Source organism: Schistocerca piceifrons, chromosome 4 (genome assembly GCF_021461385.2).
Source record: "Schistocerca piceifrons isolate TAMUIC-IGC-003096 chromosome 4, iqSchPice1.1, whole genome shotgun sequence".
Taxonomy (NCBI): Eukaryota; Metazoa; Arthropoda; class Insecta; order Orthoptera; family Acrididae; genus Schistocerca; species Schistocerca piceifrons.
Window position 1 is genome coordinate 99,055,061 of NC_060141.1, and position 26,288 is coordinate 99,081,348.

Below are 26,288 nucleotides of genomic sequence, written 5' to 3' on the forward strand. Positions count from 1 at the left end.
ATTCAAACAGCTACTAGCAAAACAAAATACTGCATCTTAGACATAGCAGTCACACGCTGTGTAAAATTTACACAGTTCGCAGACAGGTGGTGGATATGACTGCCCTCACTCAGGTGAGTGATGATTGCAGTGACAGGGATGGCATCCAGTTGCAAAGTTAAATGAAACTGCCAAAGCTTGAGTACAACAGAGTCCATTCTAGACAAGGTAAATGCTATCGCAAAGAAGAAGATGAAGAAGGAATTATCTGTTAGCTACATGGTAAGAATCAGTGTAGATTATAAACCTGCTTTACAAGTAGTAAATTATTATTGTAAATATTCCTCTGTTGTAATAGAAGTGGGTAATTGCTTCTTTGGAAAATGTTCAATCAAACCAAGTAGATATTAAGCTAACAATAAAAGGTAAACAGCAGTTATTTAATGTAACTGTTGTTTTATCATCATCATAATTTATGGTCCATTGAGATGCTTTACATACTTTATTCGTACAGGGTGTTTCACTTACAATGCCTGGTGGAAGCCCATAGCTTGTATGGCAGATTTATTGGTTGTTGCCCCCTGCAACTGCAGCAAGACAGCTGTGCATGCTTTCCCAGAGTTGGCTGTAAACAGTGATGCAATCTGACTAAAGTAAGCCTATATTTATTTACAGCAGGTGCTAAAAATGATGTCTCTCTGTGACAAGAGCAGCCTGACACCTTCTGAACACATTATCAAACACTCAACAAATTTTGGCTGCCAAAATTTGGGAAATGACTAGCAGAACCCTGCCTTCTCTCTCTTCAAGTGTACAATGATCGCTTGCATCTACCTTAATTTTTTTACATCCCCCAAGGATAAAAATCACATGGATTTAGATCTGGAGAACAAAGAGGCCAGTCAAGTACCCTGTCATCAAAAGCACTTCTTATTCATGTTAGAGGGCATTGGCAATGTGTGGTCTTGCATTGCCCTCCATAACTGTATATCTTTTTGTTAAGTGGTAGTTCTCTAAAAGAAAAAGAAAGCATTATATTGTTCACATGCCTATAAGAAGTTATTGTTTCAAGGAAAAAAATTAGTCCAGTAACTCATCTCACACTCAACACTCCTGTTTTCAAATCACGTAGAGGCTGTTGATGTAACTGATGAGGATTTTCAGAACTCCAACATCAACTGTTCTGTAAATTTACATAACCAGACAAATGTAGCCATGCTTCATCAGAGGAGGAGAGCATTTTGGGATTAGCCCTTCCATCATGCACAGACTGTAACAGCCATTTGCAATAACGTTATTGAGCAACAGCATCTGAGGTAGTCAGTCAATACAGTACCATTATTTTATATGGCTTCAGTTTGTGTCTGTGCACAGCTCTGTGAGCAGGCACTAGCAACAAACAGACACACTATTCTCAAGTGCTAAGCAAAGCAATAGTTTTCTCAGTCTTCTTTCCAAAGCTTCTCATACCTCACCTAATTTATTTTCAGTTAAGACACTGGGTTCTCTAGATTTTCATATTTCTAGCATGGAACTAATCACTTGAAATTTTTTACTAATGTATTTATTGTCCAGACACTGAAACATACACAATGGGACATTATCATATGAATGCAAGCCGACATTCCACATAATATTCTGTTTGTATATTCTGTTGTACTGTTTTATTGATCCTCTTCATCATTTTTGTAAATAGGTGCAAAATGATATGGTACAAGTTAGTATTAGGAGAAGATGAGGTGAGAAAACATGAATTGATGTGATGATTATTGTATATATATATGATGTGACTTACCAAACGAATGTGCGGTTGGATATGGGTGTGTGTGCGAGTGTATACCTGCCCTTTTTTCCCCCTAAGGTAAGTCTTTCTGCTCCCGGGATTGGAATGACTCCTTACCCTCTCCCTTAAAACCCACATCCTTTCATCTTTCCCTCTCCTTCCCTCTTTCCTGACGAAGCAACCGTGGGTTGCAAAAGCTTGAATTTTGTGTGTATGTTCCTCACGTTCGGTCTGTGGAATCGATTCGTCAGTATTTGATGTGGTTTACGAAATATATCCAGTGGTAACGTTAGGTGACTCACCCTATATATATATATATATATATATATATATATATATATATATATATATATATATATTAAAAAAAAACAAAGATGATGTGACTTACCAAACGAATGTGCAGTTGGATATGGGTGTGTGTGCGAGTGTATACCTGCCTTTTTTTCCCCCTAAGGTAAGTCTTTCTGCTCCCGGGATTGGAATGACTCCTTACCCTCTCCCTTAAAACCCACATCCTTTCATCTTTCCCTCTCCTTCCCTCTTTCCTGACGAAGCAACCGTGGGTTGCAAAAGCTTGAATTTTGTGTGTATGTTTGTGTTTGTTTGTGTGTCTATCGACCTGCCAGCACTTTCGTTTGGTAAGTCACATCATCTTTGTTTTTAGATATATTTTTCCCACATGGAATGTTTCCCTCTATTATATCTATATATACAGGGTGAGTCACCTAACGTTACCACTGGATATATTTCGTAAACCACATCAAATACTGACGAATCGATTCCACAGACCGAACGTGAGGAGAGGGGCTAGTGTAATTGGTTAATACAAACCATAAAAAAATGCACGGAAGTATGTTTTTTAACACAAACCTACGTTTTTTTAAATGTAACCCCATTAGTTTTGTTAGCACATCTGAACATATAAACAAATACGTAATCAGTGCCATTTGTTGCATTGTAAAATGTTAATTACATCCGGAGATATTGTAACCTAAAGTTGACGCTTGAGTACCACTACTCCGCTGTTCGATCGTGTGTATCGGAGAGCACCGAATTACGTAGGGATCCAAAGGGAACGATGATGGACCTTAGGTACAGAAGAGACTGGAACAGCACATTACGTCCACATGCTAACACCTTTTTATTGGTCTCTTTCACTGACGCACATGTACATTACCATGAGGGGTGAGGTACACGTTCGACGGGCGTTTCATAGGACGTGGAGGATACATAAATTGGCCAGCCCGTTCTCCTGATCTTACACCTCTGGACTTCTTTATGTGGGGTACGTTAAAGGAGAATGTGTACCGTGATGTGCCTACAGCCCCAGAGGATATGAAACAATGTACTGTGGCAGCCTGCAGCGACATTACACCAGATGTACTGCGGCGTGTACGACATTCATTACGCCAGAGATTGCAATTGTGTGCAGCAAATGATGGTCACCACATTGAACATCTATTGGCCTGACATGTCGGGACACACTCTATTCCACTCCGTAATTGAAAACGGAAACCACGTGTGTACGTGTACCTCACCCCCCATGGTAATGTACATGTGCGTCAGTGAAAAAGACCAATATAAAGGTGTTAGCATGTGGACGTAATGTGCTGTTCCAGTCTCTTCTGTGCCTAAGGTCCATCACCGTTCCCTTTGGATCCCTACGTAATTCGGTGCTCTCCGATACACACGATCGAACAGCGGAGGAGTGGTACTCAAGCATCAACTTTAGGTTACAATATCTCCGGATGTAATTAACATTTTACAATGCAACAAATGGTACTGATTACGTATTTGTTTATATGTTCAGATGTGCTAACAAAACTAATGGGGTTCCATTTAAAAAAACGTAGGTTTGTGTTAAAAAACATACTTCCGTGCATTTTTTTATGGTTTGTATTAACCAATTACACTAGCCCCTCTCCTCACGTTCGGTCTGTGGAATCGATTCGACAGTATTTGATGTGGTTTACGAAATATATTCAGTGGTAAAGTTAGGTGACTCACCCTGTATATATACACAGTATTATAATAGAGGGAAACATTCCACGTGGGAAAAATATATCTAAAAACAAAGATGATGTGACTTACCAAACGAAAGCGCTGGCATGTTGATAGACACACAAACAAACACAAACCTACACACAAAATTCAAGCTTTCGCAACCAATGGTTGCTTCATCAGGAAAGAGGGAAGGAGAGGGAAAGACGAAAGGATGTGGGTTTTAAGGCAGAGGGTAAGGAGTCATTCCAATCCCTGGAGTGGAAAGACTTACCTAAGGGGGGAAAAAAGGAGACGTATACACTTGCACACACACACATATCCATCCGCACATACACCATACCATACTTTGGTGTATGTGCAGATGTATATGTGTGTGTGTGTGAGTGTATACCTGTCCTTCTTTCCCCCTAAGGTAAATATTTCCGCTCCTGGGATTGGAAGGACTCCTTACCCTCTCCCTTAAAACCCACATCCTTTTCTCTTTCCCTCTCCTTCCCTCTTTCCTGATTAAGCAACCGTTGGTTGCGAAAGCTTGAAATTTTGTATGTAGGTTTGTGTTTGTTTGTGTGTCTATCAACATGCCAGCGCTTTCGTTTGGTAAGTCACATCATCTTTGTTTTTAGATATATGCAGTATTACAAATATACAGTAGTTTGCACACAAAAAATCTGTAAGCAAATTACACACACAAACACACACACACACACACACACACACACACGCACACGCACACACACACACACACATACACACAGTTATAAAAGCAATTGGATGTTTACCGTTTATACTGCATCATGTGACCATAGCTTACAAAATCAACTTTTTGCACGAATGTACACTATGTCATCTTACCCTACTTATCAATTTACAACAACAAATCTAGTTAAAAAACTGTTGTAGTTTTTACAGTATCTTTGTGACCACAGTTTACAACTACAGCTTTTCTGTAAAAGACACAAATTTGAAAATTAGATGATATTTACAATAATTTATATGACACCATGATGAAAATGTGATACATAATATCCTACTTCTTTATGCTTATAAACATTTATTTATACTCCAGGAATGTATATGGAGGAGATATTTGTGCAGAGATCCTTGAATTTTGCAGTCTGTTTTACTGTTTCACACTTAACATGATCTATACAAACTTTCCATTATTGCTGTTTGTTACAAAAATGATGAACACATTTACAATTTAACATGATAGATATGGCCATGATGTGGAGACAGCATCCAAGCCCAAGGAGGCCTTGGAGGCAATAGGGAACAGAAACTCCGAATTGCTGGAGAACTTAGAATATGGGTGAAAGTGGCCAGTATGAGTAGTGCCCCTATGGCCCCCTTCAAAGCATGCAACAACAGGACTGGTGATGGGCAGTCCAACCTGAGATCCCTGGCAATGTCTAGTGGTGGTATGAAGGTGAAGGCTGGGGCCACGCAGGAGACCTTGAACCTGTAATGGGCATGTTCACTTGCCGAGGGGCACCAGAACCACAGCCAGAAGCTGTGTAGTCACAGGCTCATCAGGTGGAGGTATAGACCCTGGTGGAAGAGGAGGCTGGAACACCAGTGGACAGGTGGCATCCAGTTACCAGGGCACCGGTGAAGACAGTGGTGCTGCCTAGGTGAGGGGGAGGGGAGGGATGCCCACCTGAACTTGGAGCTGATATTGATGAAGCTGAGCCTCCCAGTCTTGAGTTCTCGGTGTGTAGACTCAGCAGCTGTTCTGATATGCGATGATTGCTGGCAACCAGTGGAGGTGCCAGCCAAAACCATGCACCCAGATTTCTGTACCTGGTACAAACTCAGTACAGCAGAACAGCAGAACACAATGGCAGGTGAGATCACAAATAAAGGATGTTGAGCAGAATCTGTGGCTGGCACCTGTGGAGAAGTTCAACAGGGCTAAGGAATCCATAGAAGTCATTTGGTAGGCTGTCAAAAAACCTGAAACATTTTTTCATCTATGGGTTGGGTTGTTTGGGGGAAGAGACCAAACAGCAAGGTCATCGGTCTCATCGGATTAGGGAAGGACGGGGAAGGAAGTCGGCTGTGCCCTTTCAAAGGAACCATCCCGGCATTTGCCTGGAATGATTTAGGGAAATCACGGAAAACCTAAATCAGGATGGCTGGACGCGGGATTGAACCGTCGTCCTCCCAAATGTGAGTCTAGTGTGCTAGCCACTGCACCACCTCGCTTGGTTTTCATCTGTCTTAAAGGTGTGAAACATGCATTTCACCTCTCCATTTGATTGGGGATGAAATGGAGGGACCAAATGTGGTGACTGCCTGACCCCACACAGAAATCACAAAACACCTGGGACAGGAATAGAATAGAATAGAATCTTTATTGTCACATGACATGTTATATACAATCATTTGATTGAAACTTTGGTGACTGGTCAGTGAATAATTCTATGCCTACCTAAGTATACCTAAAATAAGATACATTAAAATAACCCATATAGATGCTCAGAAATGCACATTACAACATAAAAAGATAATTACATGTTAGATTTCTTCCTTTTTCTTAGAATGTCCACAGTGGTTTGAAATCATTCTTTTAAAGTATTTTTCATGTTTGTTTCTATAGTTTATAAATATTGACATACTTCAAAGACCACCTACTTTCACAGAAGTAGTATATATGTTTACATCTAGATATTTAGATACATAGTTCACATTATATATAGTTTATAAGTATGGACACACATAAAAAGAACATATAGCTCCATTAAAAGGGAACATAAGCATACACATGGAAAAAAATGGAAAACAAAACAGATGTAATACGTCCTACTTGTCTTCCTCGTTTATAAAATCATCCACACTGTAGTAGCATTCACGTTTTAAATATTTTTCTGTGTTTGCACAGGTGGATTCTAGATTGCAGTCCTTCAACTTTGGACAGATTTTATTGCTAAGCTTCAAAGCCATGTAATATGGAGTATTTTCAACTAATGTTAGTCTGTGGCAGGGTAACATGTAATCTTGTTTGTGCCTTGTTTCTTAAGTATGTGTAATGAATTTCCCTCAAAAAGATGTGGGTTTTTTTCACTCAAAGAGAAGTGTTTCATGTATAAACATGGAAGGAATTGTCAGTAAGTCAAGGCTTGCAAATATAGGTTTGCATGATTGCCTATTGTTTGTTCCAGTCATAGCTCTGATAATTTTTTCTGTAGCTTGAACACTCTGAGGAGGCTTCCTTTTTCAGCTCCCCAAAAAATTATGCCATATCTTACAACTGATATAAAATATGCATGATACACAATTTTCCTAACAGCTAAGTCAGTTACTTTATTCAGAACCCTCCTTGCATAAACAAAACTATTTAACTGCTTCAGAAAGCAATGCACATGACCAGTCCATGACAAGCTTTTGTTTATGGCCACTCCCAGAAATTTGACAGATTCTGCAGTTATCAGTTCTCTGCCTTTGTAAAGTGTACAATTTGTGTTTTTGTTTAGTTTCATAGCATTATTATCTACCAGTTTTCTAGTTCTTGAAGAGTCTGTTTTGTTCTCTGTGGTAGTTCTTCAGTGTTTTTACAGCAGATTACTGCTGTTGAGGCATCTGCATACAGAATCGTATCTGAACTTACCTTACCTGTCAAGTCATTTTTATAATACAGAAACAGTAATGGGCCTTGTATGGACCCCTCAGGTACACCTGCTTGTATTTCCTTCCATCTACAGCAAGCTTTCTCACCCTTATGTTGTATAACTACCGTCTGTTTCCTATTTTTGAGATATAACTTGAACCAGTTTAAAGATTTTTCATGGAAACCATAAGAAGCTAATTTGAGGTGCAGCTGCTTATGGTTCACCATGTCCAATGCTTTACTGAGGCCACAGAAGATACCAGATACGCTCTCCTTGTTATCAAAGCATTTGCTTATTTTAGTGATTAGTTCACTAATAGCATGCACAGTGCTTCGGCACTTCCTAAATCCATACTGATCATTAAGAATAATGTTGTTTTTTATCGTATTTTTCTAGTTGGTTACATACTACTCACTCAAATATTTTAGAAATAATTGATAGTACTGATACTGGGCGAAATTTTTGTATCTTCTTTTATCTTTTATCTGCCCTTTTTGTGGATAGGTGAAACTTCCACATACTTCAGCCTATCTGGAAAGTGGCCCTCATCAAACAATTGATTTACTATGTGACAGAGTTGGGGTGCAATATTATCACATCCTGCCCTTATTATTTTTGTTGGGACTTCATCCCAACCTACAGATTTGAGATTTTTTAGGGATTTTATAATGTTAGCCACCTCATAGAGGTATACATGAGTGAATTGGAATTCTACTGATCTGTGCTGCATTATATCGCATTATTATGTAGAGGAGGGAGTTTGTCAATTTTGTTAGAATTTATGAAATACCTGTTGAATTCTTCGCAAATATGTCTGGAGTTTGTAATCATTTCCCCATCTATATCTAATTTATGATTAAAACTTTTTTGTTTTTTCTGCTCCTATTTCACTCCTGACAATTTGCCACACAGCTTTTGATTTATTTGCCACATCTGATATGTATTTACTGTTTGCCATTTGTTTTGCCTGTTTAACTACTCTACCAAATATTCTTTTGTATTTGTTTACATAGCTGACAAACTATGCATCATGGTCATGCTTTGCTTGCATGTGCAGTTTCCTCTTTCTAATACTAGAGATCCTGATGCCTTCAGTTACCCAAGAGTTCTTTTTACAGTTTTTGCCACGTGCTGTTATGAACTGAGGTTTGTTGTCAAAAAAAAGGGAGACATTCCACAGAAAACATTTTCAAATGTACACTGACTTTGGTAGTGGCCAAGGAGCTCTGTACCACATATGGACAATGCAAAAACATGTAAATGACCATCACCCAAAATGCATTCAGAAACTGACCCACAAAATATACATGGATGCATTCCTAGAGCTGGGTAGCTGGGGGTCATGGGGAGAACAAAGCCCTGGGAGCTGTCTGTTGACTGTCACACTGAGGACATGCAGCAACCAAATTCTCAAGCTCCTGGTCAATGTTGGGCCAGTACACATGTCTGCAAGCCAAGGTTTTAGTGCAGGAAAAACCCCAGTGACCTTCATATAACAGCTGTAAGAACTCCTGTCACAAACTCCCAGCCACCCTGTGAGATGTGCTGTCCATGGAGATGAGGAAGACCCTTTCTAAAGACTGAGAGATGATGGCACACGATAACTTAGTTGTGAAGCAGATTGGAAACAAGGCCTGAGAACAAGATGACCACCCCTGATAGACAGAGTGGATGACCTGCTTGAGGATAGTGTCAGACAACAGTGTCAGACAATGTGGCCTTGGTGTGCCAGGTACTAGTGATTGGAAACACATCTCCCATTTGGCAGGAGGTGACATCCAAATGAAAACCCCTGTGCTCCTCTCAATCAAATTTGTGTCCAGGCTAATAGGCAGCCAGGATAAGACAATCACATTGGAATAGTGCCCAGTGTAGTGAAAATGGGTGTCATAGTGATATTTTGAAAGGAACAAGGCCAAACTGTGGGTCACCTTTTTGGGGACCTGGTTGGATGGACTAAATAACAAAATTAATGGCTTGTTGTCAGCAAGAAAATGGAATACTGTGCCTTACAAGAAAAAGTTGAATTTGATGACCACGTACACAATGGCCAGAGCTCCTTCTCGACGAGAGAGTAGTGGACTTGTGCTGAACTGAGAGTTTTGGATGAAAACAGCAGTGGCTGCTCCAAGCCATCTGCATTCTGATGGGTGTGGACTGCCACCCTGCCACTCTGTGAGGTATCCATAGCCAAAACCAGTGGTTTGTTGGGATCAAAAGTAGTTAGACAAAATGCCGACCTGAGATGGTCCTTCAGTACAATGAAGACATGGTCACACACTGAAAGCCAGACAAAGGAAGCATCCTTGTGGAGAAGGATATGAGGTGGTGCGCAGTGAGCAATGTCCCGAGAATGAACTGGTGGTAGGCAGTTTCACCCAACAAAGCCCACAGTTCTCCCAGTGATGAGGGATTCGGAAAGTTCCTGACGGCGCTGACCAGACACACCAGGATTTGGATGACCTGCGGTATGGTCCAGATTCTCAAAATATTGTTGGAAAAATTTAGACTTCTGCCTTCTGCAACACAGATCCATGGCCTGAAGTGTTTGAGAAGGGGCCCAGAGATTATGTAGGTGGTTGCTCATTGTATGTTCAGTTATGACAGTGTCAATCAGGTAGGTGAAACAGTGTGGAAAAGTGGACATCACCTGTTATGGATATCATTGAAAAACTGTGGGGGCACTTGTCACTTCAAGCATCAACCACTATATTATTGTTGTTGTTGTGGTCTTCAGTCCTGAGAGTGGTTTGATGCAGCTCTCCATGCTACTCTATCCTGTGCAAACTTTTTCATCTCCCAGTACCCACCGCAGACCACATCCTTCTGAATCTGCTTAGTGTATTCATCTCTTGGTCTCCCTCTATGATTTTTACCCTCCACGCTGCCCTCCAGTAGTGAATTGGTGATCCCTTGATGCCTCAGAACATGTCCTACCAACCGATCCCTTCTTCTAGTCAAGTTGTGCCACAAACTCCTCTTCTCCCCAATTCTATTCAATACGTCCTCTTTAGTTATGTGATCTAACCATCTAATCTTCAGCATTCTTCTGTAGCACCACATTTCGAAATCTTCTATTCTCTTCTTGTCTAAACTATTTATCGATTATGTTTCACTTCCATACATGGCTACACTCCATACAAATACTTTCATAAATGACTTCCTGACACTTAAATCAATACTCGATGTTAAAAAATTTCTTGTCTTCAGAAACACTTTCCTTGCCATTGCCAGTATACATTTTGTATCCTCTCTACTTTGACCATCAGTTATTTTGCTCCCCAAATAGCAAAACTCCTTTACTACTTTGTCTCATTTCCTGATCTAATTCCCTCAGAATCAACTGACTTAATTAGACTACATTCCATTATCCTCGTTTTGCTTTTGTTGATGTTCATCTTAGATACTCCTTTCAAGACAGTGTCCATTCTGTTCAGCTGCTCTTCCAGGTCCTTTGCTGTCTCTGACAGAATTACAATGTCGTCGGCGAACCTCAAAGTTTTTATTTCTTCTCCATGGATTTTAATACCTACTCCAAATTTTTCTTTTGTTTCCTTTACTGCTTGCTCAATATACAGATTGAATAGCATCAGGGAGAGGCTACAACCCTGTCTCATTCCCTTCCCAGCCACTGCTTCCATTTCATGTCCCTCGACTCTTACAACGGCCATCAGCTTTCTGTACAAACTGTAAATAGCCTTTCGCTCCATGTATTTTACCCTTGCCACCTTTAGAATTTGAAAGAAAGTGTTCCAGTCAACATTGTCAAAAGCTTTCTCTAAGTCTATAAATGCTAGAAATGTAGGTTTGCTTTTCCTTAATCTTTCTTCTAAGATAAGTCGTAGGGTCAATATTGCTTCACGTGTTCCAACATTTCTACAGAATCCAAACTGATCTTCCCCGAGGTTGGCTTCTACCAGTTTTTCCATTCATCTGTAAAGAACTCACGTTAGTATTTTGCAGCTGTGACTTATTAAACTGATAGTTATGTAATTTTCACAACTGTCAACACCTGCTTTCTTTGGGATTGGAATTATTATGTTCTTCTTGAAATCTGAGGGAACTTTGCCTGTCTCATACATCTTGCTCACCAGATGGTAGAGTTTTGTCAGGACTGGCTCTCCCAAGGCTGTCAGTAGTTCTAATGGAATGTTGTCTACTCCCACGGCCTTCCTTCGACTTCAAACTCTTCACGCAGTATCATATCTCCCATTTCATCTTCATCTACATTCTTTTCCATTTCCTTAATATTGTCCTCAAGAACATCGCCCTTGTATAGACCCTCTATATACTCCTTCCACCTTTCTGCTTTCCCTTCTTTGCTTAGAACTGGGTTTCCATCTGAGCTCTTGATATCCATGCAAGTGGTTCTCTATTCTCCAAAGGTCTCTTTAATTTTGCTGTAGGCAGTATCTATCTTACCCCTCATGAAATAAGCCTCTACATCCTTACATTTGTACTCTAAACATCCCTGCTTAGCCATTTTGCACTTCCTCTCGATGTCATTTTTGAGATGTTTGTATTCCTTTTTGCCTACTTCACTTACTCCGTTTTTGTATTTTCTCCTTTCATCAATTAAATTCAGTATCTCTTCTGTTACCCAAGGTTTTCTACTAGCCCTCATCATTTTACTGATCCTCTGGTGCCTTCACTATTTCATTCCTCAAAGCTACCCATTCTTCTTCTACTGTATTTTTTCCCCCATTCCTGTCAATTGTTCCCTTATGCTCTCTGCTCTGCTCTGCACAAACTCTGGTGTAGTCAGTTATCCAGGTCCCTTCTCTTTAAATTCCCCCCTTTTTGCAGTTTCTTCAGTTTTAATCTACAGTTCATAACCAATAGATTGTGGTCAGAGTCCACACCTGCCCCTGGAAATGTCTTACAATTTAGAATCTGGTTCCTAGATCTCTGTCTTACCATTATATAATCTAGCTAGTTGGCATATAAACTTGTACTACTGTAGTAGGCATGGGCTTCGTGTCTATCTTGGCCACAATAATGTGTTCACTATGCTGTTTGTAGTAGCTTACCTGCACTCCTATTTTTTTACTCGTTATTAAACCTACTCCTTCATTACCCATATTTGATTTTGTATTTATAACCCTGTATTCACCTGACCAAAAGTCTTGTTCCTCCTGCCACCGAACTTCACTAATTTCCACTATATCTAACTTTAAGCTATCCATTTCCCTTTTTAAATTTTCTAACCTACGTGCCCAATTAAGGGATCTGACATTCCACACTCCAATCCATAGAACACTAGTTTTCTTTCTCCTGATAATGACATCCTCTTGAGTAGTCCCCGCCCGGATATCCGAATGGGGGACTATTTTACCTCCGGAATATTTTACCCAAGAGGATGCCGTCATTTAATCATACAGTAAAGCTGCATGCCCTCAGGAAAAATTACGGCTGTAGTTTCCCCTTGCTTTCAGCCGTTTGCAGTACCACAACAGCAAGGTCGTTTTGGTTAGTGATACAGGGCCAGATCAGTCAATCGTCCAGACAGTTGCCCCTGCAACTACTGAAAAGGCTGCTGCCCCTCTTCAGGAACCACACATTTGCCTGCCCTCTCAACAGATACCCCTCCATTGTGGTTGCACCTACGGTATGGCTATCTGTATCATTGAGGCACGCAAGCCTCCCCACCAATGGCAAGGTCCATGGTTCATGGGGGGGGGAAGACAACAAAGGTACTAGGCTGAGTCACTGACCTATTGGTAATGTCGACCATGCATTTGCTAAGCAAGTGTATTTGCAGCTTACTATATTGGAAGTATTGTGAAGTGCTAGACAATTTTAAACAAAAAGTGTTTTAGCTGTCAATTTCACTGATCCTATATACAAATAAACAGTGTCTACTTATGATCAGAAAGCAACAGTACATCTTTTTCTAATTTTCTACGTTCCAGTTAGATGTCATAAGACTGTATTAAGCAGCATAGTGATAGCACATTGCTAAGACAGTGTAGAGATATAGTTTGTAAAACCTTTTTGTAATATCTATTACATTCTGTACTCATCACTGTTTCTCCTTTTCAAACATGCCCAACCCGCCCAGTAAAACACTCTCTCTCTCTCTCTCTCTCTCTCTCTCTCTCTCTCTCTCTCTCTCTCTCTCTCTCTCTCTCTCTCTCTTACACACACACACTCATAGAGAGAGAGAGAGAGAGAGAGAGAGAGAGAGAGAGAGAGAGAGAGAGAGAGAGAGAGAGAGTGATCAATGACAACATTCCTGTTAGAAAAAATATTTTTTTTTTTTTTTCAAATCCATTTTGTATGTGTTCTATAGAACTTCACTAATATGTAACAATTTCTGATTTCAGTCAGTTCTGACATCAAGAATAAAAGGAACATTACTCTACTTTTTAATGGAGTGGACACAATTGCTGATATATATCTGAATGAAAATTACATTGGTTCAACAGGAAACATGTTTCTTCGATACTTTTTCTCAGTAGAAGATTATGTACAGGTATGTTCATACTGTAAGATGAGGTGCAAAGTATTTCAATCCTTAAAATCAATATTACATCAAGACTGCTAAAATTTTATGATATGTTAAGAGAAAGTGAGATTTGTATTTTGAAGAATTATGAAAAGGATAGACTGTGACTCACTGTAAAGATGACATGTTGAGTTTCTAACAGGCACAACAATAAGACTGTTACACATCGAGCTTTTGGTCAAAGTCTTCTCCAGAAAGGAAAGGAAAACACACATACACATATTCACACAAGCAGGCACAACTCACACACACAACAGCTATCTCTGGCCACCCTCGCTAGACAGCAGCTGTTGGACTGAATGAAAGCAGCAATCTAGAATGGGGAAAGGAAGGTGGAAAGATAGCAGGGCAGGACAAAGTTGCTAGGCAGATGGTAAAAGATTGGCAGATGCATTGGCAAAAAGCAGTCCACAACGAGGGTGAGGGGATGTGACCTGGCAGGAAATGACAGGACAGATGGGATGGGAACTGTTGGGCAGAGGGTTGGGGACAGTAGGTTATCATAATTTGAAACTGGGATAATTTCAGGAACAGAGAATGCATTGTATGGATAACTCCCACCTGTGCAGTTCAGAAAAGCTGGTGGTGGAGGGGAGGATCCAAATGGCCTGGGTTGTGAAGCAGCCATTGAAGTGAAACATGTTATGTTCAGCTGCATGTTGTGCTATGGGCTGGTGCACTTTGCTCTTGGCTACAATTTGGCTGTGGCCATTCATCTTGGTGGACAACTGGTTGGTAGTCATGCCAACATAAAAAGGTGTGCACAGATAGCAGCAGAGTTGGTATATGACATGGCTGCTTGCACAGGAGGCCTGGCCTCAAATAGAGTAGAACAAGCCTGTGACAGGAGTGGAATAGGAACTATTTGGTGGGTGGATTAGGCGGATTTGCACTTGGCTCCTCTACAAGGATATGACCCCTGTGGCAAGGGGCTGGGATTGGGAGTGGCGTAGGGATGGACTAAGATGTTGTGGAGGTTGGGTGGGCAACAGAACACCATTTAGGGGAGTGGGAAGAATCTTGGGTAGGACGTCTCTCATTTTAGGGCATGATGATAGATTATCACTAGGGCCTATATTTCTGAAAGACAGAGCTGCCGAATAACTACAGACACAATTGAATCAATGAGTGAGGAGAGTAAAAAGGGCCCTGAGACTGTGACCATGTGTATGTGAGTTTTGCTTGTGTGTGTGTGTGTGTGTGTGTGTGTGTGTGTGTGTGTGTGTGTGTGCATGTTTATGTGTGTTTTCTACTGCAGAAGAAAGACTTTTTCTGAAAGGTTTAACATTTTAGCAGTCATTTTCATTGAGCCTACCTACCACTCAATACCTCTTCTGTATGGTGAGAAGCAGTCTATGTTTTCTGTATGTTATGCAACAAATTGACATAAAATTGGAACATGTGAGATATAGACACAAATCTCACATCTTGTTGTAGTTCTTGATACATGTAGTGACACTGTTATCAGTGATCTCCCCTGTCCATATACACAGTTCCAGATTAGGTTTATGATAAGAATGTTGCAGATGGCATTATCTCACCTCATGCACACTCTGTGACGCTTAAGTTTGGTCACTAGCAGATAATTAAAAGGTCGATCTTTTTTCAAACCATAACTCATCTACTGGTGCAGACTTTATAGTTTTCTCACTGGATATACAAAAAAGGGGCGAACAATTCTTGTTGAGATGTAAACACAAGAAATGCCACAATTTTTGTTGTACAAAATGTTGATCCATCACTGAAAATTATTTTCCTCGAGTTTTAGTCTTCTTAGCATACAATATTGTGCTGTATTTGACTAACATTAAAATTAATGTCCTTCACAATTTTTTCCTGAGAACAAACTACCTTCTTTGAGACACTAGGGCATGATATTACATGATCCAGGAAAACAAAACTGATTTCAAAGCTGTTAAAACTTAAATACATCTTTTTCCTTGAAGTTTTGACCAGCAGAGCATCTTTCTCTTTCAAAGATTTGTTTCATTTACCTCTGTTCTGTCTGAGTATTTGTCCACATGAGAATTTGCATTATAGACATCTTCTTGGTAGTTTTTTTTTAGTCTAAATTTTTAAAAAAATATTATTACGGTGGACAAGAGTAGAAAATGCAACAGAGTAGTGAGAAATTGTCAACAGTTTGAAGAATGGAGATGTGACAAGTGATAGTATTATCATTGGTGCTGTAGCAGTTGTGCCTATAATTTACAGAGAAAGAGCCCTGATCTTAAAATTTAGAGGTAATTTAGGAGTACTACAGACAGAATTAGAACAGTTGAAAGCTACAGTTATCAACCATAAAGTTAGGGAGCTGCAATTGTCAGCCATAAAGGCAGGAAGAGGCAGAGGAGTGGACTGTGTCCAACCTGCCAAGTGAGACAAGAGGTTCAAGAAATGTTGCAAGTCTCTGTCTTTAGTCTAGATGCCTCCAGTAGCTAAACTGTTCTGGAGACTATGGACAAAAGTGTGCAGACAACTCAAGGAGTTCAGAAACACTTGGGCAAGACAAGCAAAAAAGAGGAAGCTAAGCGTAGTAGAGATGGTTAAAAAGACCTGGATGTTCCTTCTGTGACTGAATAATTATGAGAGGGAAATGTCTGAACTAGTAAAGAATGCTCTGGATTTTGAAGTCCAAGTAATGAATATTTTTAAGCCAAGTTCAGGGCTCAGAGATGTCATGAGTGATGTAGAATCTTTGGAGGAAGGTCTTCATAAAGAATATTGTGTAGTGATGATTGGGGGAGCCAGGAACAGTTTGGACCATAACCTTACAGCATGAAGCACACCACTGGCAATACTCCTCCCACAGTGTGAAGATTGTGCCACTCTTCAAGAATTATGATAAGACCTGGATGAAACTTCTATTGACATTTAAATGCAGAGCTCCAGGAATCATTCAACAGAGGGGCAGGGGGCTGTGGTGAGGGGGTAGGGAATCAGATATGGGCATCATTGATCATGATCCGTCACAAGGGTGCACCCAACACAAAACATTCTACACTTGAATGCTTCCTGTAAGAGTATACTTACATGACTAATTTTCAGAAACTTTAAATGTATCTTGAGTAATGCCTGTTGAATCTCAGTAATTCCTTACACTTTCTTAAAGCCCTGTCTTTCCAAGAGACAGAGTTGACAAATTACTACAGACACAATTGGAACAATGAGTGATGAAACAAAATATAGCAACTTGTACAGTACAGAGGATAATAATTAAAATATATTTTGCCTTTTCCATTAAAGCCTACTAAATGAGAAAAACAAACTTTTCAAATCAGGGAGAGATAAATCTAAATTTATTTTGAAAGATAAGCTTTTAACAGAACATCATTTGGAAGTAATGGAAACTGAACTACTTTAGATCATTAATTTTATCACATTACTGTTGGTATAATGTGAAGAAAGAGAGAGTGACTGTATTCACAAGAAGAGGAATGAAGTCCCAGGCCTTATACTTCACTTGCATCTAACAGCTCTTTAAGTGCTATACATTAGTAATGGATACATAAGATTTAAGTTCTGACACTCATTTTCCCTTGCTCTGTTTATGAATGGGACAAGAAAGGGAATTTCAAAATCTTGTATGCTCAATGCTCCACAGCTTGTTAGTATTTATTAAAAGGCATCTTGCTGTGCACAATGAACTGCATGTAAGCATATTGAATCACCAACTGGCAATTAAATACTTTTATATGCAGCTCACAGAGCACAGCAACATGTCTTTTAACAGGAAAGGCTGTAACTGTCAGTGGTACAAGGTGTCCTGTTCAGTTCACTGTATAGTGGCTAGTGGGGTATGTAAATAGCTGTAGGACTTAGAAACAAAAATTAAAACTTCATATATTAGTAAATTCTGATTAGAGCTTCCCTATTTGTAATTGTTGAGTCAGTAATAGTATTTTTGTTCTGTACCCAGAAGTGTAATCAGTATAAAGCACACTATAAGTTTTGCTGTCACATGAGAGATTTATATCATGAACCTATGATGCATCAAGCACTTGCTATCATAAAAACTCTCTTTTTATTTGAGTCACAACAATTTTTCGGCAATCGGACTTTTTTTAAGTATTGTGTCATCTTCAATACTATCATGATTACACAGTTGCATAGTTAAAGTTATTCACACAAGGAATGCTCTTGTCCAATTTTGCATCTTTTCCTGTCCAAATTTCTGCCATTCTCCTAGATCATAAACTTTAGAGCTGCAATAGACTCCTTGCTGTCAGCTGCTAGTGGGTAATGCTCACTCCCCTTACACTTTTGGTTTACTGCATACTGTGTCCATGCTCAGAGCAGTGAGTTATAGCATAGACATGACTTGAAGTAAAACATTAATTATTCCTCTCAATACATCATATGAACCTGAGTCCTGGCACACATTGGATGAGGCTTTCTGCATAAAATTGCTGCATACCTACAATATTAGAAAAAAGATAGATAGCTACTCACCATAAAGATGACCTGTTGAGCTTCAGACAAACCCAATGAAAAAGCTGTTACACTATACAGCCTTCAGCCAAGGCTTTCTTCAGCAAAAAAGAACACACACACATTCAAACAAGCAAACACACCTCATGCACACATAACTGCTACCACCAGCAAACATTGGCAGAGAGAAGCACACAAAGAGGATGAGTGAATGTGAAAGTGGAGGAGGTGATAGGACAAGTGGGTGACAACTGTTGGGTGGAAGGTATGGGGTAGGTTCCCATAGTTTAAGGCTGGTATAATTTTGGGAACAGAGAATCTGTTGTAAGGATAGCTCCTATCTGCACATTCCCAGAAAAGCTGCTGGTGGCGGTAAGGATCCAGATGGCCTGGGTTGTGCCGCAGAGTGTCTACGTTGTTCTTGTCCACAAATTGGCAGTGTCTGTTCATCTTGGTGGACAGCCGGTTGGTAGTCAGACCAATAAAAAAACTGTGCAGTGGTTGCAGCATAGCTGGTATATGATACTGCTGCTTTCAGAGGTGCCCTGGCCTTTGAGGGGTAAGATAAGCCTGTGACAGGACTGGAATAGGAAGTGCTGGCTGGGTCAATTGGGCAGATCTTGCACCTGGGTCTTCTGCTTGTGCCAAGGGGTCGTAATTGGAAGTGGCATAAAGTGGCATAAAGATTGTCTATTGTTGAGTAATGGAACACCATTTCAGGAGAGTTAGGAAGGATGTTGGGTAGAATATCCCTCATTTCAGGGCATCATGATAGATAATAAAAGCTGTGACAAGGCTATGGTTCAGTTGTTCCATTCTGGAGTGGTAACAGGTGATGAAGGGGGTATTCTTTTGTTGCTGGCTCTTGGGACAGTGGGAGGATTCAGGATGTGTGAGGAAATGGCATGGGAAATCTGTTTGCAGACTAGGTTTGGGGTATAGTGCCTGTTTGTGAAGGCCTTGCTGAGACATTCAGCATACTGGGAAAGGGAGTTTTTGTCACATATCTTGCACATACAACATTCCTGGGTGGCAAGGCTGTGTGGGGAGGATTCTTTGGTGTGGAAGGGATGGCAGCTGTGAAAATGCAGATACTGTTGGAGGGTGGTGAGTTTAATGTGGACATAGACTTGCAGAGGACCGGCTGAAGTGGATGGGAGAGTTTTGGGAGACTAGAGAGGTTTCCTTTAGATTGCCCATAAACAGGTTGACATAGGAGAGTGTCATGCAGGTGTCCATGGCAGTGCTGCCGATTTGTTTGTATACCTTCCCTTCAAAGGAGACATAGTTATGTGTTAGGATAACAGTTTGTTAGGTGATTGACATATTGGGTTTGGAGTCTGAAAGACACTGGGAAAGGCAGTGTTCAGTTGCAACAAGACCATGGGCATGAGGTACATTGGTGTATGGGAAAGTGGCATCAACAGTGACAGGTAGGGAACCAGGAGGTAAAGGAGTGGGGATGGTAGAGAGTTGATGAAGGAAGTAGTTGGTATCTTTGATGATGGATACTAGATTATGGGCAATTGAGTGAAGGTGTTGGTCAATGAGGGCCAAAATCATTTCATTGGGTGCATAATAACCAGGTACAATGGGGCATCCATGTTTGTTGGGTTTGTGAAATTTGAGGAGCATGTAGAAGATGAGTGTGTGGGCAGTCATAAGGATGAGCAGAGAAATGGATGCAGGGAGAGGTTCTGGGAAGTGCCTAAGGCTTTAAGTAGGGATTGGAGGTTATGTTGGACTCTTGGGATATGATCACTCTGGCAGAGTTTACAGATGGACGAGTCAGGTAATTGCCAGAAGCCTTCCACCAGATACTTACTGCAACTCATCATGACACAGTGATGGAGCCTTTGTCTGCTGGGAGGATGCTTAGGCCAGGATCTTTTTTGAGACTGTGTACGGCAGTTCTTCCCTCTGTTGAAGGTTGGTGGTGTTAGGAAGGGACCTAGGGAAGGATGGTGAAGCCAGATTAGAGGTAAGGAATTCCTGGAAAGTGACCAGAGGGTGGTTAGATGGAAAGGGGACAGTATCATGTTTGTATGTGGTATGAAATGAGAGAGGTAGGGTTCATTGTTGGAATTAGGTTGGCTTTAGCTGTAGGGATTGGTGGCAAGGAAGAGTTATCACTACAGGGATCAGGAGAAGGAGAGTAGGTCTTTGACAAGTCCAACATTATTAAATTTGGAAATAGAGCTAAAGATGAGGCTTTTGGATAGGACTGAAGATCCTGTGAAGCTGAGAATTTTGATGGAAAAGTTAACAATAGTGTTCTGGGATTATTTGGGCTCTGGATTTGGAGCATTGGTAGGGAGTTTTGGGGATGTGGTAGGTTGAAAGGCTTTGTGAGCTAGGGTCTGGGTGCTAAGAGAAGTTGATGAGGAGGAATGGCATGGGTAGTATAGGGGTTGGATAGGGGTGCTCCAAGGTGGCAGTGGGATGTCAGCAGGTTAGATAATTTATGGAGATGGTGTCTGGAACACCCTTCCAGGTGCTGGAGAGCAAGGGGTTCAGTTTCAGAGAAGGGATCTATGTAGAAGAGATGGCGCAGTAGCAATATCTTGCAGAGAGAGTAGAGGTGGTTCTGATATGACTGTCACATGGAAATGTTTTCACAGTACCACATACGTAAGGGTCAGGGACTGGCAGAATCTGAAAAGGTGGAGATCATTGTGAAAGAAGGGGTGGGATCCAGAGAAAGGAATTTTTATGGTTAGGCCATTGGGGGTGAGAGTGGGTGCATTTCATGGTTTAGGCATCATTTAAGCAAAAGGATGTGGGATTGGGTTTTAGCCAGGGAAAGGAATACTTTTCTGAACTAGTGCAGGAAAATGGAGCGGGGCTTCATTGTGACAGGGATGGCATTGGGGAAACATGAAATGATGTAGGACATGAGCAAATGAAGGTTCTGAATGGTCGTGAGGAGAGCTGCATAACAGAAAAAGATGCATGAAAATACACACAGGCATGCAGAAAATGCGCACAGCTACACAAGAACATGTACAGATATGTCAAAATGCACAAATACTTGAAAATATGTAAAAATGTGAGCAAACACACACAAATACTAATAAACACACAAAAAGAAGGGGAAAAGGGATGCATGAGATATGGGAGTTCATGTGGAACAGGTAGGTGTGGAAAATAAAACGTAAAAATATGCGAGGATGAGGGAAGAAATAAAGTCAATAGGAAAAATTATAACTATCAGCAAATAGAATTTGGGGTGTGAGATGCTGCACCAACAGTCTGTGCAGTCACATAGCCATGTGTTTTTCATAAGAGAGATCATTGTTACAGTGGGGCTCAGAAGTCAGAATGTATGTGGTTTGAAAGGCAGTGAAAAAACACTTGGAGGCAGAGAAAGAACTGACACTGAGAGGAGTAATTCTTCAAAGGTAGTAACAAAGGAAAATAATACGTGGTTGTAGGATGGAAGAAAAGCTATTAGGCAAAATCAAACAATGGGTCTCAAAGTTGGAATATCAACCATATTAGGAAAAGGATAAATTGGTACTGACTGTCAAGACGACACGTTGGATTGCACTATGAAGGACTGCTACACGTTATAGCTTTTATCCAAAGCCTTTTTGAGCAGAAAAAAACACATAAATTTACACAATCAACCTAGCCTTACGTACACATGACTGCTACCACCGGCAGCTCTGAATGGCACTCCACTGTCACATGAATAGCAATCTGGAGTGGAGCGGAGAAGAGGGAGGTAGTCATACCAGTATGAGGGGCATTTGAAAAGTCCATGCAAAGTCTGAGAGATAGCACCACCGGCACATATCAAGGTCATGTTTAGTTAGTAGCATCTTTGGAAAGAATGCACACCAAGTTACAGTCATATTGGTCTATTTCTTTGTGTTTGGCATTCACGTGAATCAATGAAGTCAAGCGATTGTCAAAAAATGGACGAAAAAGAATTTTGTGTGGTGATTAAACATTAATTTATGAAAGGCAAAACGCCTCAGGAGACAAAAGGGAAGCTTGATAAACATTGCGGTGATTCTGCACCTTCGATTAGAACAGTTTTTAAATGGTTTCAAAATTTTTGGAGTGGCCATATGGGCACAAGTGATGCTGAATGTTCTGAACACCCTGTGGAGGTTACGACTCCAGATATCATTGACAAAATCCATGATATGGTGATGGATGACAGAAGAGTTAAGGTGCTGTGGACATCTCAAATGAATGGGTACATAATATTCTGTGTAAACATTTGGACATGAGAAAGATATCCGCAAGATAGGTTCTGCGATTGCTCACACTTGACAAAAAATGGAATCATTTGAAGTGTTGCAAGGGTGGTCTGCAGCTGTTCAGGAAGAATCCACAGGATGTTCAGCATTGTTTCATCACTGTAGATGAAACATGGATACATTACTATACTCCTGAGACCAAAAAACTATCTAAGCAATGGGTTACCAAGGAAGAATCTAAACCAAAAAAGACGTTGGAAACAGGATTCCAAATCGTTTCACATTTATTTATTTATTTATTTCATTTGTGTTCTGTAGACCCATTAGCGATAAATTGCTTGGGTGTAGAACGTGTCATTTACATAGATTTGAGACATTTGTTTATAATAATAGGTTGTACAATGAATAATATATTACATAGAAAAAAATGTTTACAAGAATAGTTTTTTTGTAAAAAGTTACAAATTACATTGGACAGACTTACACTAAATCAAAATCAATTCACTTATTCTCATACATAAATTCGTCAAGTGAGTAAATGTTTCTACTTAGAAGATATTGTTTAAGTTGATCTTTAATAGTAGGTGGATCAGTAACTGACATTTTTATTGCCTGAGGGAGAGCATTAAATATTTTTTATGCAAGAGTAGTGTACTCCTTTTTGTACCATACTTCGATTCTTTTGTTCAAGATGTAGATCATTTTTTTACCCTAGTGTCATAGTTATGACACATGCTGTTAATTTCAGAAAGGGAATGGTTATTACACAAGAAACACATGAGAGAGAAAGTGTACTGAGATACTGTTGTGAGTATTCTCAGCTCTTGGAAGAGTTTCCTGCAGAAATATCTGTAATTGACACCACACAGAATCCTAATGACTCTTTTCTGGGCTATGAGGATTTTGTTTGCCTTTGGCTGGTTTCCCCAGAATATAATTCCATAGGCCATCAGGACATGAAAATAACCAAAACACGCAGCTTTCAAAGTATTTAAGTCACTGAAAGAAGCAATCGCATGAATAGCGTAAATTGCTGAGCTTAGTTTTTTATATAGGTAAGGAATGTGTTAGGACCAGTTTAGATTGCTATTAACAAGTATACCCAGGAATTTTGTTGACTCCACTCTTCCTAAATTCCCATCATTGTATTTAACATTAATCTCACCTTCGATATTTTGGCTTGTATGGAATTTAATCAATTGAGTTTTTTTCAAAATTTAGTGATAATCCATTAGAGGTATACCAGTTAAAGGTCTTCTGAAAAATTGCATTTACAGTGGTCTCAAGATTAGTATTTGTTGAATTGTCTACCAGAATTGTTGTGTCATTGGCAAACAAAGTAAATTTTACCTTAGCCCTTGTACACATTGGAAGGTCATTTATGAAAATAAGGAGAAGTGGAGGACCCAGAATAGAGCCCTGTGAGACTCCACAGTTTATGGTGCCCCAAGAAGAGAATACTGGTTCCCCATTAGTGTTGTTTACCATGACTTTCTGTTTCCGGTCCTTTAAATAGGAGGCAAGCCACATTCCTGCTTCTCCAGTTAACCCATGAAATTCTGCCTTTCTCAGAAAAATCTCATGGTTCACACAATCAAATGCCTTAGAAAGGCCAAAAAAAATTCCAGTTTGGAGATATTTTATTGTTAATTGATTCAAGAATTGCATTGGTGAAAGAATATATTGCATCTTCTGTTGAGATGATTTTCTGGAAGCCGAACTGGCTTTTATTGAGAATATTGTATTTACTAAGATGTTCAAGAATCCTTCTGTGTACAAGTTTCTCGAGAATCTTGGAGATGGAGCAATAATTGGTTACTTCATTTCTGTCACCCTTCTTGTACAATGGTTTCACCACTGCATATTTAATTCTATCAGGGACAATTCCTAGTCTCAGTGATTCATTAAAGATGTGGCACAGGTCTTCACAAATGAAAATGTGTGTGTGTTTCAACACTTTGATGGAAATACCATCAATACCAGTTGAGTTTTTGTCTTTCATGGTCCTTATTATCTTCTTAATTTCCTCAACAGTGACAGGAGGGATGTAAATCTGGGGTGTTGCAATAAGTCCACTTCTTTGTAAAAGATTCAGAGCCTCATTTATAGAACCATTACACCCTATTTTATCCGCTGCAGTCAAAAAATGCTTGTTGAAAAATTTTGCAACATTTTCAGCTTTATCAATGATATTCCTATTATGTCTAACTTCAATATTGTCTGTGTCGTTTGAGTAACTACCAGTTTCTCTTTTAATAATACCCCAGATGTTTTTTATTTTGTTGCCAGAATTATCTGTTTCTGATGTGATGAACATACTTTTTGCCTTTATCAGAACTTCATTTAAGATCTTGCAGTACCTTTTATAATGAGCTCTTATTTCAGGAATTTTTTGTATTTCTGAGAGAAACATAAAACACTCCTTTAGTCCTACATGATGTTTTTATTCCTTTTGTGAGCCACTGTTTGCTGGTGTGGTTCTGGTACTAGTTCTTTGCAGTTCTTAGAGGAAAGACAGCTTAAAAGTGGCACATAAATTCATTTATAAATAGGTTAAATTTGTCACTGACTTTCAGTGCTCTGTAAATTGGACTCCAGTCAATGAGTTGAAGATAACTGTTGAAGATCATGAGATTTTCATTATTAATTACTGGAAATGACCCTTTACAGACTTCATCCTTCTTGTGTGGGCATATATCATTGATAGTTAGCAATTGGCCATCATGGTCTGAAAGAACATTTAGGATTTGTTTTACTGTTGCATTGGTGTTTCTATTCTCATCAATGAAAATATTATCTATAAGACTTGAACAACAGTTCATAACCCTTGTGGGGAAGTCTACCATGGGTGTGAGGTTGTATGTGTTCATTATATGTCGCAGGTCAGCTCTACTACTATCATAATCTAGAAAGTTAATGTTTAAGTCTCCTAAGACTTCAGTATTTTTATATTTTGAATATATATGGAATAGAAGAGGTTCGAGTTGCTTAAAGAACATACATTGCTTCCCTTAATGGGGCCTATACACTGTTACTACAATGACTGAGAGGGTCTTGGTGCTAATTTCTATACCACATGCTTCAAAATGCTGATCAAAACAGTATTTTGAAAGCTCTAGAGATCTATACATTATATTCTTTTTTACATGTATTATTACACCACCCTTCTGCACACTGTTTCTATAAAAGTGAGAGGTAATATGATAGCCATCTAGATTCAGCATATTCATACCCTCCTTTACATGGTGTTTGGTAAAACAACGGATATCAGCATTATCAATAGTATTACTGTCACTAATATTGTTTGTTAACAGTTCTAGTTTACTTCTTAGCTCCTGTATATTTTGATGGAAAATACACAGTTTGTCACATTTAGTATTGACTTTCTGAGGAAGTGAGTTGCTAGGTTTCAAGATGGATGAGTTTTAGCACATGCTCATTAGATTATTGATCTTTTGCTGAGTGTCATTTCTGACTGACTTATCTAAGTCATGGTTTGCCCCTTTTTGCTGTAAAACCATAAAAAATCTTGATTGAGTAGAGCAAGTTTTCTAGGCCTCAAGCTCCTCTTTTGATTGTAGACTGCTGCAGGCCTTGGTGACACTACAGTAGCTTTGATGGAGCACTGTGATCAAGTTGTTGATCCTGCTGCAGTTAATGTTTCTGGTGCTGTAGTTGCTGTAGCTAGAGTTAATGACACTTCCACTGTTGACAGGACAGTTGATGTAGTAGAAACTGAGCTTGACAAATTATCTATGTCGATT

General features: G+C 39.8%; 1 protein-coding gene across 1 annotated transcript in view; it reads left to right on the forward strand.

The window, feature by feature from the left end:
• LOC124795630 (beta-mannosidase-like) overlaps positions 1-26,288 on the forward strand; it is a 302,941-nt gene that overhangs the window by 49,568 nt on the left and 227,085 nt on the right. Inside the window, exon 3 of the mRNA XM_047259702.1 lies at positions 13,701-13,849. Coding sequence (XP_047115658.1) covers positions 13,701-13,849 — 149 coding nt within the window. The remainder of the gene's footprint in view (positions 1-13,700; positions 13,850-26,288) is intronic.